We start from the raw sequence: 16,479 nt of genomic DNA on the forward strand, positions 1-16,479 counted from the left end.
GATATGTGTAAGGACATAAACGGGAACCTTCTTACGAACGAGCGTGAGGTGATCCAAAGGTGGCGGCAGCACTACGAAGAACACCTGAATGGCGATGTGGCATACGAAGATGGCGGTATGGTGATGGACCTGGGAGAACGCGCGCAGGACAGAATTCTACCGGCTCCGGATCTCCAAGAAATCCAGGAGGAGATTGGCCGGCTGAAGAACAACAACCCTGGGGTTGACCAACTACCAGGAGAGCTATTTAAACACGGTGGTGAGGCACTGGCTAGAGCGCTGCACTGGGTCATTACCAAGATTTGGGAGGAGGAAGTTTTGCCGCAGGAGTGGATGGAAGGTGTCGTGTGTCCCATCTACAAAAAGGGCGATAAGCTGGATTGTAGCAACTACCGCGCAATCACATTGCTGAACGCCGCCTACAAGGTACTCTCCCAAATTTTATGCCGTCGACTAGCACCAACTGCAAGGGAGTTCGTGGGGCAGTACCAGGCGGGTTTTATGGGCGAACGCTCCACCACGGACCAGGTGTTCGCCATTCGCCAAGTACTGCAGAAATGCCGCGAATACAACGTGCCCACACATCATCTATTCATCGACTTCAAAGCCGCATATGATACAATCGATCGGGACCAGCTATGGCAGCTAATGCACGAACACGGTTTTCCGGATAAACTGACACGGTTGATCAAAGCAACGATGGATCGGGTGATGTGCGTAGTTCGAGTTTCAGGGCATTCTCGAGTCCCTTCGAAACCCGCAGAGGGTTACGGCAAGGTGATGGTCTTTCGTGTTTGCTATTCAACATCGCTTTGGAAGGGTAATACGGAGAGCAGGGATTAACACGAGTGGTACAATTTTCAATAAGTCCGTCCAGCTATTTGGTTTCGCCGACGACATAGATATTATGGCACGTAACTTTGAGAAGATGGAGGAAGCCTACATCAGACTGAAGAGGGAAGCTAAGCGGATCGGACTAGTCATCAACACGTCGAAGACGAAGTACATGATAGGAAGAGGTTCAAGAGAAGACAATGTGAGACACCCACCGCGAGTTTGCATCGGTGGTGACGAAATCGAGGTGGTAGAAGAATTTGTGTACTTGGGCTCACTGGTGACTGCCGAAAATGACACCAGCAGAGAAATTCGGAGACGCATAGTGGCTGGAAATCGTACGTACTTTGGACTCCGCAAGACGCTCCGATCGAATAGAGTTCACCGCCGTACCAAACTGACAATCTACAAAACGCTAATTAGACCGGTAGTCCTCTACGGACACGAGACCTGGACGATGCTCGTGGAGGACCAACGCGCACTTGGAGTTTTCGAAAGGAAAGTGCTGCGTACCATCTATGGTGGGGTGCAGATGGCGGACGGTACGTGGAGGAGGCGAATGAACCACGAATTGCATCAGCTGTTGGGAGAACCATCCATCGTTCACACCGCGAAAATCGGACGACTGCGATGGGCCGGGCACGTAGCCAGAATGTCGGACAGTAACCCGGTGAAAATGGTTCTCGACAACGATCCGACGGGCACAAGAAGGCGAGGTGCGCAGCGGGCAAGGTGGATCGATCAGGTGGAAGATGACTTGCGGACCCTCCGTAGACTGCGTGGTTGGCGACGTGTAGCCATGGACCGAGCCGAATGGAGAAGACTCTTATATACCGCACAGGCCACTTCGGCCTTAGTCTGAATAAATAATAAATAATGCAGTGGATGGTCGACGACGGTTACACCCACAGTGACCATCTAGCTATCCGGTACAGGATAGGCAGCGAGGCAAGAAGAGAAAGCCGGAGAGCTACTCCCACAACCCGGTCGTGGAAGGTCGCCCACTTCGACGGTGGGACCTTCAGTGAAGCTATGGGTCTGGAAGAAAACACGGGAAGTTTAAGCGGCGACGAACTGGTTGCGGTCCTGTCTCGAGCTTGTGACGCGACCATGCCGAGGAAGGTGCGACCACGGAACTGCAGGCCACAGGTATACTGGTGGAGCGATGAAATTGCAGCCCTTCGAGCAGCCTGTCTCCGGGCTAGAAGAAAAACGCAAAGGACACGCTTGGCGGAAGTGAGGAGGAACGCATCGAGCAATTCAAAGCAGCGAGACTGGCTCTAAACAAGGCCATCAAAGAAAGCAAGAAAGCCTGCTTCGACAGACTGTGCCAGAGCGCCAACTCGAACCCATGGGGAGACGCCTATCGGGTGGTGATGGCCAAAACAAGAGGAGCACTGGCTCCTCCCGAGCGATGTCCAACGAGGCTGAAGACTATAATCGAGGCACTATTCCCGCACCACGGCCCAACCCACTGGCCGCCAGCAGCGAGGGTAGCAAATGATGAAGCGGTGGAGAGGGTGACGGTAGAAGAGATATTGACGGTGGCAAAGTCCCTCGACCCGAGTAAAGCACCTGGTCCGGACGGGATCCCGAATATGGCATTGAAGGCAGCCATAACGACTAACCCGAACATGTTTAGGTTGGCCATGCAGAAGTGTTTGGACGAGAGGACATTCCCGGATATATGGAAGAGACAGCGTTTGGTCCTGTTACCGAAACCTGGCAAGCCACCAGGAGACCCCTCAGCGTACAGACCAATCTGTCTTATAGACACGGTAGGGAAGCTACTGGAGAAGTTGATCCTGAACAGACTGTCGCCGTACGTCGAGGAGGTAGGAGGATTATCGAGCGAGCAATTCGGCTTTCGGAGAGGAAGGTCTACTCTGGGTGCCATTAAATCGGTGGTTGACACTGCAAAGGTCGCCATCGAATGCAAGCGGCGCGGTATACGTTACTGCGCAGTAATAACACTCGACGTGCGGAATGCATTCAACAGTGCGTGCTGGATGGAGATCGCGAACTCGTTGCTTCGGCTGGGAGTACCGGTAGGGCTGTATAAAATTCTGGGAAGCTACTTTCAGAATCGATTATTGATCTACGAGACAGACGAAGGCTTGGCTACCGCCCCATCACGGCAGGTGTCCCACAGGGATCAATTTTGGGTCCATTGCTGTGGAACGTGATGTACGATGGCGTGCTGCGGTTGAAGCTCCCGCCAGGAGTCAAGTTAGTGGGATTCGCCGATGACGTAACCATGACCGTGTACGGAGAATCCGTCGAAGAGGTCGAATTGACTGCAGCCTATTCGATCAGCCTAGTGGAGGAATGGTTGCGCAGCAAGAAGCTACAGTTGGCGCATCATAAAACGGAGATGATAGTCGTTAACAATCGGAAATCGGTTCAGGAGGCGACAATTAGAGTCGGCGGCTGTGACATCACCTCCAAGAGATCTCTGAAACAATTGGGGTGATGCTCGACGATAAGTTGAGCTTTAAAGTCATGTCGACTACGCCTGCCAGCGCGCGTCGACGGCGATAGCGGCACTATCGAGGATGATGGCGAACAACTCTAGGGTGTGCTCCAGCAAGCGCAAGCTGCTGGCAAGCGTGGCGGTTTCAATACTACGATACGGAGGACCAGCTTGGGTGTCAGCGTTGAGCGTAAACTGCAACGTGCGAAAGCTGGAGAGTACTCATAGGCTAATGTGCCTGAGAGTTATCAGCGCATATCGCACCGTATCTCGCGAAGCGGCATGTGTACTCGCGGGCATGATGCCTATCAAACTGGTGGTAGAGGAAGACGAGGAGTGCTACGCCCTCAGGGGCACCGATAACGCTCGAAGGAATATAAAGGCAGCAACGGTAGCCAAATGGCAGAGAGAGTGGGACAACTCGCCTAAGGGAAGGTGGACCCATCGCTTAGTCCCAAGTGTGTCGGCATGGATTAGCAGACCTCATGGGGAGCTAAACTTTGGCTTGCCCCGTTCTTAACAGGCCATGGATGCTTCAAGTGGTACCTACACAGGTTTGGTCACGCGGCTTCTCCCACCTGTCCGCAATGCCCAGACGTGACAGAAACGGCTGAACACATCCTGTTCACATGTCCTCGGTTCGAAACGGAGAGGAGTGCGATGTTGGGGGCATGCGGAACGGACACCAACACCGATAACATCGTCATAAAAATGTGCCAGAACCCAGAACAGTGGAGAGCGGTTGCAAGAGCGACGTCCAGGATAGCCGACATCCTGCAACGAAGTTGGCGCATAGAGCAGCAGCAGGCAGCCGTTACGGATAGCGGACCATGAGTCGTGGAAGTCGTGAATATATATGTCGATAATGGATGGAAACGACAGCGTCGCAACTGTATTCAGCTTGCGGCGAGCGCGTAGCCGCAGAACGTGGCGAAACGGCCGGGTTCGGAGGAGCTCCCGCTTTCGGGGAACTTCTCGTCGGAGTAGGTTAGATCCGCCGTCGGGGACTATCCGAGTCGTTCGCGATCGCGACCGAGGCGGGAGCTAAATGGCTCAATGAATAAGGTGAGAGCTGAATGGCTCAAGGCAAATGAAACTCGGTTATCGGAGTAGGCTAGGTCCACCGCCGGGGATCAGCTGAGTAGACCGTGGCGTGCGAATGTACCGGCTTCGGGTCGTCCTGGCACCATTGAACTGGAAGTTATCTCCACCCGGAATCTTTGGATTGACCTCGGCACTCGCCCGGTCACCCGTTGAGACGGGTCGTCGGTTACGGGGAGCTTTCGACGTCGGGGAACTCCTGTCGGAGTAGGATTGATCCACCGCCGGGGACTATCCGAGTAGTCCGCGACCAAGGTGAGAGCTGAATGGCTCATCGGTTAAGCAAGAAGCGGAAAGGCGCAGTTCATGGGAGATCGGTTAATCGGAGTAGGCGAGGTCCACCGCCGGGGACCAGTGGAGTAGATCGTGCCGCGAGAATGCACCTGCTTCGAGTCGGCGGGGCACCACTGAACCGGAAGCTATCTCCACCCGGAATCTTTGGCCTGACCTCGGCACTCGTCCGGTCACCCGTTGAAGTGAGAATGTGCGTAGGACTTGAGCGGATCTATGAACATGCATACCAGGTGAATGTGTAGTGTTGGTAATGTAACAGCCATCCACGAATGCGGGTCGTCGGTATCGGGGGAGCTTCCGCCGCCGGGGGACTCCCCGTCGGAGTAGGGTAGATCCGCCGCCGGGGGACTATCTGAGTAGCTTGCGAGCACGTTGAGAGCTAGGCCCACGCTTTTGTGTGCTTGCTGGCACCAATAAGGGAGCCAAAGGGCTCAGACGTATGACAAAACATCGAAGAGAGGCACTGTGAAAGGTGTTGTTTTGGGAGGAGTACTTTTAGTACTGCTTTTCCCCACAGAAGTAATACTGAAAGGTAGTCCCGGGGGGAATTGTGCATTAGAAGAGAGGGTAACTCAAGTAACCTTCTGTTGCTTGGGTGGGTTTAGTGGGTCCGGCGGTCTGGCCTTCTGCCAACCGCGCCAACCCCACTCCCTGAGTGATAATTTCAGGTGTCTGTATGCAGATTTGCCTTCATCCCTCTATAATAAAAAAAAAAAAAAAAAAAAAAAAAAACATACATACATACATACATACATACATACATACATACATACATACATACATACATCATAGATTGGGTTTTTTATATAAATAGATTACCGAGATTCTCAGCCCCTGGTATTCTGTAGTTTACATAGACTTTCAGGAAGTAGGTTTCTGCATGCCGCAGAATATTGAATGCTATTAAGGTTGTACCATAAAAATCATCAACTTAAGATTAGTAGTCGTGAGAAACTTGACTACCAACACCTACCAATCTACAAGGCAGACAAAAATAACCAATTGTTTTATTAACATCCGATTACCGTATACATTGCATTAATGTGAACGATTTCAGTCTAAGTTGTACGCAGGATTATTCAATACGGTTTAACTATGACATAAACTATCGAAATGTGTCCGAAAATCAACAGATTAGCTTTGATTTACGTTGATATTTATGTTTTATTTTTTCATAATGCTAGCTGTTTATGTTCACATCTCGTGACATTGTTGCCAGCTGTTCAAACACACCAATAGCATTATTGAAATTTACTGCGTTTTCTTTTTAATTTTTCAAGACGTTCCAAAGTAGAATAATGTAGATATAATTATGACATTAATAGATATTTTACATGTTCGATATTTTACATGTTTTCACTATGATTTAACAGAATTTCATGTTGACATGACTGCCTGCTGCGCTAGGTAATGATCAATGACTGCTTGCACACGACGCTGCCAACGACGAGCAACCGACGACGTCGTTGGCATGCGCGGTGGGAATAGGAAATTTTTTCATTTAGTTTTATTTTCATTGAATCGACGTCAAATGTGCACTAAATGATTCGATTATTTTGTCAATAAGTATGTTTAGGTTCAAACTTAGTTCTGATACTTTTTCTTGTGAAATGGTGGTCAGGTTTGGTTTTTTATAATAAAACTAATTTGATCAGTGCTTTTTGCAGTGAGGAGATGGGTAATTGTAAGATTGTGTTGGTGAGCCGCAGGGTAGCCATTCTGAATGACACCGTAAGAGGCCTTAAGCATGATTGACATCAAACATTTCAATCTAATTTCTTTTAGGTAAGGTTCAATTTGTATTCTAAATATAAAATATAGCTTTATATACATATGTATCGCCTTCTTGATCAATCAAGGTCTCGCGCAGGACGCTTAGAGTCCACGCTACGGCTATGCTTCCTAAAAGCAAACCAAAAGTATACTGACAATATTTGTTATCAGGTGATAGCCAACGAAAAACGTTGGTAATAAGTTTTTCTTTTCAATCTCAAAATGTTTAAGATGGGTATAGAACACCGCTCTCTTCAAAGTTTCTCTTGAATTGATAAGGTTTTTAAAGCTCTAAGAACCATTTGAACGCCAGTGAATTAAAGATTTTCCTCACAAAATTATTGAAAGCAGATTTGTTACCAACACACTGTTGGTAATCCTAAACAATTTCCAGATTAACGACGGATAGGATATTTAATTTCAAATTGGTTCTGAAAATCGTACAAGCAACCTCAGACAGAATTCTAAAATTTAGCATAAATTATGTGTATCTATAGAATGAGATTTTTGTAGAACTGCATGAATTAAAAGTGAAGCTTTCACTGTGGAAGATGGCGATTAGGGTTTTGTGGGAAATCCCTTTTGATGTCATCGACATTAACGAGGAGCGACCAGTTGTAGATGTTCATTGCTGTTCCATTGCAGGGATTAAACAGAATGTAAGCAACATCATCAGCAATTCTCCACTCCCTCTCCTCTTCCTAGGAGATATGAACGAACACAATCCTATCTAAGACAGGTCAAGGGCAGATCCGGCGTTAGCCTCCTCGAAGCCTTTGAGGTTCAAGATCTGGCTGTTCTCAACGATGGTACCACTACATGCACTCCGCTACCTCTATTAACATCACGGCGACTAGCAATTCTGTCATTCCGATCTCAAAGTGGGGAGCACATACCGAGCTTCACGGAGACAATCACTACTCCCTCCCTTGTTTCTGCCCATTCCGCCCCTTCCACTATTAACAAGCGCCCATGGTGGTCCTGGACGCTGTTCACGCCACGATTCCAGCCTCCCTCCCGGACGCCGAGCCCCAAATTGTGGTCTGAGGAGACTTAAAGATCTGTCAAAGTTGAGAGAAATGTCCTCCGAGCTCTTAGGAGACTTCCTCTCAATTATCCGTTTATGAAACGTGCTTTGAAGATTTATAAAGAGAAACATCGACAGTGTCAGATCACTATTAGAGACGCTAAATGGAATCAGTAGGAGCAGCTCCTCGATTTGGTGTATTAATCACAAACAACGGAAAAACTCTGGGGAAGGTATATTTATTCAGAAGAAAAAGGTCTCCCCCTATTCACCTCGATGTGGATGGTCGTACTATTTTGGATCCACCGGTAGTCGCATTGTCTTTGGTGATTATTTTGTGACAGTAGTCTTGTTAGACGGCTATCTCCTGGAATTTGGATGGTAAATCGATCAAAGAATCTTAAACCCCTTTAAACCAGATTTTCTCGTTCGCGGAGCTCACTTTTGCTCATCATCGGGGCCTGATGTGATTGGCTACCCATAGTGCTAAAGCGGCTGTCCCTCTCAGGTAGAACACTCAGGATTTGGATTCAGCAAACTTTACCGAACGATTGGAGAAAGGAGCCTAGTGACTCCGATCACGAAAAAACCAGGTTCCCGGACAAGATTCCTATAATTACATACCAGAATGTTCCTGATATTCTAGTAATTTTTCAATAATCCCAGAGGCAAAATTTCAAAATGTGTTGATATCTAGACTTCTAGAGTGCAACTCTGCCTTAAGGTTCATTGTTTGAATTCGTCTAATAACAGAGTTAAAAAGCTAGGTTTGAACGTTTTTCTTCATCTTCTTCTTCTTAATGGCATTACATCCCGAACTGTGGCATTGCCTTAGTGCTCATTCAGCACTTCCATAGTTATTAACCGCGAAGTTTCTAAGCCAAGTTACCATTTTTGCATTTGTGTATCATGAGGCTAACACGATGATACTTTTATGCCCAGGGAAGTCGAGACAATTTCCAAACCGAAAATTTTCTAGTCCAGCACCGGGAATCGAACCCAGCCACCCTCAGCATGGTCTTGCTTTATACCCGCGCATTTTACCACTAGGTCAAAGAAGCCCCCACGGCAAAGCTTACTCCTGTTCGTCCCTTTGCTGTCCCAGGCCTGAGCAGCTTCAAAACATAGTGTACTACCGGTGACTGGTACATGCTTACTGGGCATTTCGACCAACACACTTTAAGCTTTCCAGCTTTCAATACCGTATTGGCTTCAGCTACCGATAGCCTACACGTTGTTGCGCCCCAAATGGTCTGATACGAAGGCGGACCGGGTCCTCCACCATCGTAACTAGTTTTGTGCTCAGGGTACTTACGCCCAAGCGAGAATGTAAAATGTCGCAACTGTCAACAATTTAGTCAATGCGGTCCATTACTCCATAATCATTTTCCATATTCGTAAGCCTGCCAGAACCAAAATTGAGACCTAACTAACCATTTTGCCTTAATGCATCTCTTAGCGTTCCAACCGTATTTTTTTATTTATTATTGAGGTTTTCAGCCCTGGGATGGCTCACCTCTGTCCTACCGTATTTGATTTAGCTACTAGTCATCCACTCTGCGTGGACTGGCTACCGTTACCAATGAGTTCCACGAGAAGGCGAACTATGGTGCTCACCTTCGCCTCCTCCATGTATCGAGTTTTATCTGCATATCCAGCATTCGGGTCAGTGGGAATAAGCACTATGTAGCGGTCTGATAAGCGCTATACAGTTTTACTTGGCACAACGAAGATCTTAAATTACTTAGATCTCGCGAAGCTCAAAGTAAATTCCCTCTGATTTCATCTACTGGTGGTGTTTTTAGCGATAATTATTGAGTACTCAAACTCATCAACCACCACGGTTTGTAGCCACCGTTGAGAGTACCTATCTAATATCTTCGTCCTTTGAAACTCTCTCTTTCATGTACTTAGATTCCGACGTGCTGAGCAGATGATCAATCCGATCCACTTAGCTTCCCTCTTCAGTATGATATAGGCTTCCCCCTTCTTCTCAAAGTTATGTGCCAATACATTAAATGTCATCAGCGAAAAATAATATTCAAAAAATAATAGCCTGCCCCTTCAGAAAAGCTGATTTTTGGAAACCAGTGTCAGTAATAACTAAAACGATTTTTCTACATACCACTTACAACAAATAAACTCTACATATGCTGCGCTGGTATGCTAAATCCTTGTTATATAAAGCCTACATTACAACGGCGTAGGACAAAGTAAGCATACTCCACTCAGACAATGTGCACTGCCATAAACTCATTCCAATTCCATATTCTTTGTAGCTACTAGTCAACAGTAGCAAAAGCCAACCAGCAGAAAGCCACCCAACAGAAGCCACACACCGAACCGAAAGTCGACAGAAAGTTCTCACGGCAACAAAATGAATGATTCATAATAAAGTATAAATTCCATTTTTTTATGTGTATTTTTTTTTTCTAACACGGGATATTTTCATGCCTTATTAGTATTAGGCTGACAATTTTGAAATACGAAAAAAAAAACCAAAGAATAAAAATTTGGTTAACACGTACATCCCCAACCCTCATTTTACAACAAAACTCAAAGTTCAAAACCACGCAGCTCAGTCAATTTCTAACGGATTTTCAAGAAATCTTCTGGAATCGATCACAAAATTCCTATAGTTTCAGGAACCGAGGTCAATTTTTGTGCAATGACCACGGTTTCCGATATATTCCGGGGAGTACTGGGGTTACCTCCCTCCCGGAAAAAAATGGTCACATGCAGATCGGCTTCGAAAACCATCTTTCGACATGTCAAACTTCATGATTTTGCAAAACAAGTACACTGGAGTACATTTCGGCGATTTTCGATCGAATTGGCCACTCTCCGGGTACTTCCAGGGTCTGGTTCCCTTGGGGAAGTGGCCAATTTTCGATCAACCTTGGAACCCACCTTGCGACATGTCAAACTTCATGATTTGGCAAAACAAGTACACTGGAGTACATTTCGGCGATTTTCGAGCGAATTGGCCACTCTCCGAGTACTTCCAGGATCTGATTCTCTAGGGGAAGCGGCCAGTTTTTGTTCAATTTTTGAACCCATCTTACGACATGTCAAGCTTCATGATTTTACAAAACAAGTGCACTGGAGTACATTTCGGCGATTTTCGATCGAATTGGCTACCCTCCGGATACTTTCAGGGCCTGGTTCCCTTGGGGAAGTGGCCAATTTTCGTTCAATCTCGGAACCCATCTTGCGACATGTCAAACTTCATGATTTCACTAAACAAGTACACTGGAGTACATTTCGGCGAATTTCGATCGAATTGGCCACTCTCCGGGTACTTCCAGGGCCTGGTTCCCTAGGGGAAGTGGCCAATTTTCGATCAATCTTGGAACCCATCTTGCGACATGTCAAACTTCATGATTTCACTGAACAGGTACACTGGAGTACATTTCGGCGATTTTCGATCGAATAAGCAACCTTCCGAATACCTTCAGGGCCTGGTTCCCTTGGGGAGGTGGCCAATTTTCGTTCACTATTGGATCTATTGAAACTTCATGATTTTGCAAAACAAGTACACTGGAGTAAATTTTGGCGATTTTCGATCGAATTGGCCACCTTCCGGGTACTTCCAGGTAGATATGTGCGCTGATTGAATTTTTACCGAAAATGAAATCCTGGAGAGACTTCCGAAGGAATTCCCCCGGAATTTCCGGAAGAACTTCCGGGGGAATTCTTGGAGGAACTTCTGGAGAAATTACTGGAGGAACTTCCGGAGGAATTACTGGAGAAACTTCCGAGGGAATTACTGGAAAAACTTCGGAAGGAATTCCAGGAGGAACTTCCGCAGGACTTCACAGAGGAACTTCCGGAGGAATTCCCGGGGGAACTTCAGGAGGAATTCCCGGGGGAACTTCCGGAGGAATTCCCGGGGGAACTTCCGGAGGAATTCCCGGGGGAACTTCCGGAGGAATTCCCAAGGGAACTTCCGGAGGAATTCAGGCGGGAACTTCCGGAGGAACTCCCAAGGGAACTTCCGGAGGAATTCCTGGGGAACTTCGGAGGAATTCCCAGGAACTTCCGGAGGAATTCCAGGAACTTCCGGAGGAATTCCTGGGGAACTTCGGAGGAATTCGGAACTTCCGGAGGAATTCAGGGGAACTTCCGGAGGAATTCGAGGAACTTCCGGAGGAATTCCAGGGAACTTCCGGAGGAATTCAGGAACTTCCGGAGGAATTCCCGGGGAACTTCGGAGGAATTCCAGGGAACTTCCGAGGAATTCCAGGGAACTTCGGAGGAATTCCAGGGAACTTCGGAGGAACTTCCGGAGGAACTTCGGAGGAACTTCCGGAGGAACTTCCGGAGGAACTTCCGGAGGAACTTCCGGAGGAACTTCCGGAGGAACTTCCGGAGGAACTTCCGGAGGAACTTCCGGAGGAACTTCCGGAGGAACTTCCGGAGGAACTTCCGGAGGAACTTCCGGAGGAACTTCCGGAGGAACTTCCGGAGGAACTTCCGGAGGAACTTTCAGAGGAATTCCCGGAGATAGTTCCGGAACTTCCCAAAGGGAACCAGGCCTTGGAAGTATCCGAAGGGTGGCCAATTCGATCGGAAATCGCCAAAATGTACTCCAGTGTACTTGTTTTGCAAAATCATGAAGTTTGACATGTCGCAAGATGGGTTCCAAGATTGAATGAAAATTGGCCACTTCCCCAAGGGAACCAGGCCCTGGAAGTATCCGGAGGGTGGCCAATTCGATCGAAAATCGCCGAAATGTACTCCAGTGTACTTGTTTTGCAAAATCATGAAGTTTGACATGTCGCAAGATGGTTTTCGAAGCCGATCTGCATGTGACCATTTTTTCCGGGAGGGAGGTAACCCCAGTACTCCCCGGAATATATCCGAAACCATGGTCATTGCACAAAAATTGACCTCGGTTCCTAAAACTATAGGAATTTTGTGATCGATTCCAGAAGATTGCTTGAAAATCCGTTAGAAATTGGCTGAGCTGCGTGGTTTTGAATTTTGAGTTTTGTTGTAAAATGGGGGTTGGGGACGTACGTGTTAAAAAAGTAATAAATAAGGAAAAACAGAGACAATCGTTTATAGACTCTATCGATTGTTTATCTCGCGTATTCTACATATTCATCAAAAGCACAATTGGTAATTGTCATAAGACGAGTTTGTACAATTCCATTTGATTTCTCCACCTGATAGTACCTTGACAGATACGTATTTCGACCTAAACAGTAAGGTCGATTGCAGTGTCTCGTACTTGACTCGACTATAGTAACACAATTGGTAGTTTATATGGAAATTTTATGCTTTCATCGAAGAACGTAACATTTTTTCTCAAACCTCCCCTTCCTCCACCCTAGATCTTGGTCGCTGTCGGTTAGTCAGTTAGCCAGTTGGTCATAATTTTCCAGCGCCTCATTCATTCGTCAACGCTAGGCAAAAACGGGCGCGTTATCCTTCGCCGGCTAAGGAAAAACGACTTCCCGCGCGCGTGCTGCTCCTAAGTGGAGTCAAAATTAATTTCCTCCACCGAGACCGTGAATTCGCGTTTGTTCGTTCGTTGTGTCATTGTAAGCGGCGTGCAGCTGGAAGAAACAAAGGACCCAAAAGAAGCTGACTTGGAACCAACTGTGTGTGTGATTGATGACTTGTCGTGCCGGAAGACGGAAAATTGAATTGGAAGAGAAATTTATTAGGAAGATTTTGTTGTGTAGAGCGAAGCTCGAAAGAGTTGTAAAGTGAAGTGAACTCGAAAATATGAGAGGTTTAACGAGTGTTTATTTGGCGAAAAGCTGCAGCGAGTAGCGAAGATTTCACAATTGGTGCATGGTAAATTGGAAAATTAAAAACCAATTTTGCCGTCAACGAGAAGGATCCCGTTCGTCCCGCGAAATGCGACGTGATTATCGTTCGCAGACTGGTGCTGAGGAATAATGGGATTTCAATTTCGTGGAAATATATCCCCATTCACACACTAACTTTTTACCAATATAGGAAACTTTAACATGCTGTGTGTGAATATGTGCGGGAAACACAACTGGTGCATTTGTGGGCGCGATAAATAAATTAAAATCCTGTGTGAACGGAATCGATTTTCCTCCCTTGTCACATTGCTGTGAACGTGATGAGAGGTTCGCTTTTTGTTTGTGCGAGAGTGCGAATAATGCAATAATCCATGACAATATACAAAGTGAACGAAAGGCATATATGTATGTCACAGATAGGCATATGAAATCACATCGTTTTGGTGTCAACTTATTTTTAATTTATTTATTTTTTGCTAGAATATTAGGACTAGGACAGTTTAAATTTCAAAAATGTTCAAATTCATACTCCAATATATCTATTATTATCTTTTTGATCATTCTGGAAAACTTCTTGGCAGAAATTGAGACAATTTGATTGTGCGAAGTAAATTATCTTATTCATGTAAACAATTGTGAGACAAAAAATACTATAAAATCGTGATTATTTAAAATGTTCAAATCCAACCTCCATTTCTAGTAATATACAATATCTGTAAACTGAACCAACAAATGATGCATCGATTTACGACTCACTTTCTTTTTTTTTTTGTTGCTCATATAGCATTAAAAACTCTGTATTGTAAACATTGAGAATTTGAGTTTTTTATGCAAAATCCACAGTACGTTTGCAGAAAAATGCAATTTTATTTCTTTAACGAAAAACAAAACTGTTGGAAAAACTTAAAATCTATTAATTTCCTAAAAAGTTTCTTGTCATTGTGCACAGAAAGTTATTTATAGAATTACATTCGTATTCCTGTTTATGTTTCTTGTCATTGTGCACAGAAAGTTATTTGTAGAATTACATTCGTATTCCTGTTTATGAACGATCGATACTATTGGACGAATCCGACTCATTCGAATCATTTTCTAATTTGATTCTGCAGGAGTAAACGATAATGCGCACTTTCATCTAGTAGAACTGCCGGACATAACCAAAAATATAAACCTTCCGATACGAATCGATGAAATCGATTACAAGTGGTTCGTTCACTTAATATTGTCTGACCCATATATGTATTAATCAGATGATTAAAAAGATGAAAACAAAGAGATATCTTAATTCCACCTTTTATACCTATGTTTGCCTAATAGGATTCTGTCAGTCTAAAAATATGATAAATTAGTTTATAATTCGATAATCGCTCGGTCTTTAGCGCACATATTTCCTCAGCTCCGTAAAGCCAACCGTGCATCAACCTAGTCCCACGCTCTAGGTCCTTACTCACAAACATAAAGTTGGTCACTCTTGCACACTGAACCTGAACCTCATCATGGCGTTGTTCTGTATCAAATACCTCTAATACCCCTCTCACGCATAGGATACAACGAACAAACATCATCAATCATCTCAGTCACAACAGACTCATCCGGAACAACTGCCACCTAAGCAGAGGCGAGTTCATCAACATCAGCGAGCACAGTCATCAGTCCCCAAAACTGTTGAACCAACAACGCCTGCACCCATCTCAAATAGTGCAACGGAACCAATCCTGTCGCCGGTGGTCACCTACGCAAGCATTGACCGGCCGGTGCCCAACGTACATCAACCAGTCGTATCTAATCCGCTGGCTGCACTTCCACCGCTACCCCCTGGCAAGCTACCGCGCAGCAATAGTTTGACCCTGGGCGCTAATCCTCAAACGACTTGCTCGACGACCGCCACTACCGCGACCACTGCAACCACGACGACCGGCGGTAACCCCACGGCGGTATCGTTCTCACTGTATAAGACAATCAATACCGTTATCAAAAGCGGTCGTAAAATTATCGTTCGTGTTTGTGATGTTTCTAACGTAAAAACCAAACTCAAAATGTTTAACCTATACTCGTCGATTAACAAGCGCAACGGTGCCGAAGAGAAGGAAGCTCGCGTCTTGGAAACCACCGGCCACGATCGGTTTTGTCAGGAGCGCCCATCAAGGTAAGTGCCCCAGCAGGAGGCTAATGCTTGGTAAGATTAGAAAATTTCGATAATCACGCACAACTTAAATTTGGATTAAATTCGCATTCGTTTGCTACTACACCAACATGAAGTAAACTTATGAATCATTAGCAATCTTCTTATTTCATAAATATTTTTTCAACGAGAATGTTTTTGCCTTTCTCGTCCACTAAAGTGTAGCAATAACAAGAAGGCTATATGTGCAATTCAAAAACAAACTTTTGAGGCTCGCGGATCGACTGTCATATATCAATTGACTCTGGTCGACGAATTGATGTGATGTCTGTATTTGCGTGTATGTATGTGCGAACAAATCTATGTCCGACACTACTTCCAAATCTAAGATGGAAAACCGTAACCGGTCAAGATAATCAGTCCATATGTCCGCCATATTGAATTGTAGTCCACCTTTTTGCATTTCAACATGACGTCGGACATAGATTCGAGTTCTATTCAAAGTACCCGATATATAGACAGCAGGCACCAGTGTTGCATAGTTTCAGTTCAAATAATTTGCATATACGACAGACATATCTTAATTCTCAAATCGCCTTCTTTGGTTTCAAATTGCATCAAACATCTATTTTCGAGTTCTATTCGTCAAACTTGGGCAATAGATACCCATATTGTATGATTTCAAGTGAAATATGTTGTCCATATGGCACCTTTTCTCAACCACGGTCCACCATTCTACAGTTTATCGGGCATTTACTTTCGAGATATACCTCTTACTCTCATGTAAATCTCAATAATTAGTTAATCAACACAACTAAAAGTCATATTCTACGCTTAGTGCAACACAATAATGATGAGAAAGTGGTTTCTGCTGTTGCCTTGTTTTTCTTTGCAGATATTTGTGCATCCTTCTAAAAAAATACGAAATTTATTTTTGCAGTGATGCACAGTGTATTTATGTAAGATGAATGTAAAAGTAATATGTTATTGTTTACCAAAATAAATATGTGTTCAGTTATTTGGAGCTTTCAAATATATGATCATAGATAAAAAGCGCGCAAAGCACAGAAGA

At 45.3% G+C, this 16,479-nt stretch overlaps 1 protein-coding gene across 6 annotated transcripts in view; it reads left to right on the top strand.

Annotated features, from left to right (window-relative positions):
* The window catches only part of LOC134213299 (uncharacterized), a 139,397-nt gene that overhangs the window by 57,211 nt on the left and 65,707 nt on the right, over nucleotides 1-16,479 (top strand). For 3 of the 6 annotated variants that reach the window (XM_062692241.1, XM_062692243.1, XM_062692244.1), the window contains exon 3: nucleotides 14,830-15,431. The exons of 2 other annotated variants lie outside the window; for them this stretch is intronic. In XM_062692241.1, the coding sequence (XP_062548225.1) occupies nucleotides 14,830-15,431 (602 nt within the window). Of the gene's footprint in view, nucleotides 1-12,917; nucleotides 13,311-14,829; nucleotides 15,432-16,479 lie in introns of those variants that run through there. One more of the 6 variants, XM_062692242.1, reaches the window with a different exon arrangement.

The sequence above is a fragment of the Armigeres subalbatus genome, chromosome 2 (assembly GCF_024139115.2).
Source record: "Armigeres subalbatus isolate Guangzhou_Male chromosome 2, GZ_Asu_2, whole genome shotgun sequence".
Lineage (NCBI taxonomy): Eukaryota > Metazoa > Arthropoda > Insecta > Diptera > Culicidae > Armigeres > Armigeres subalbatus.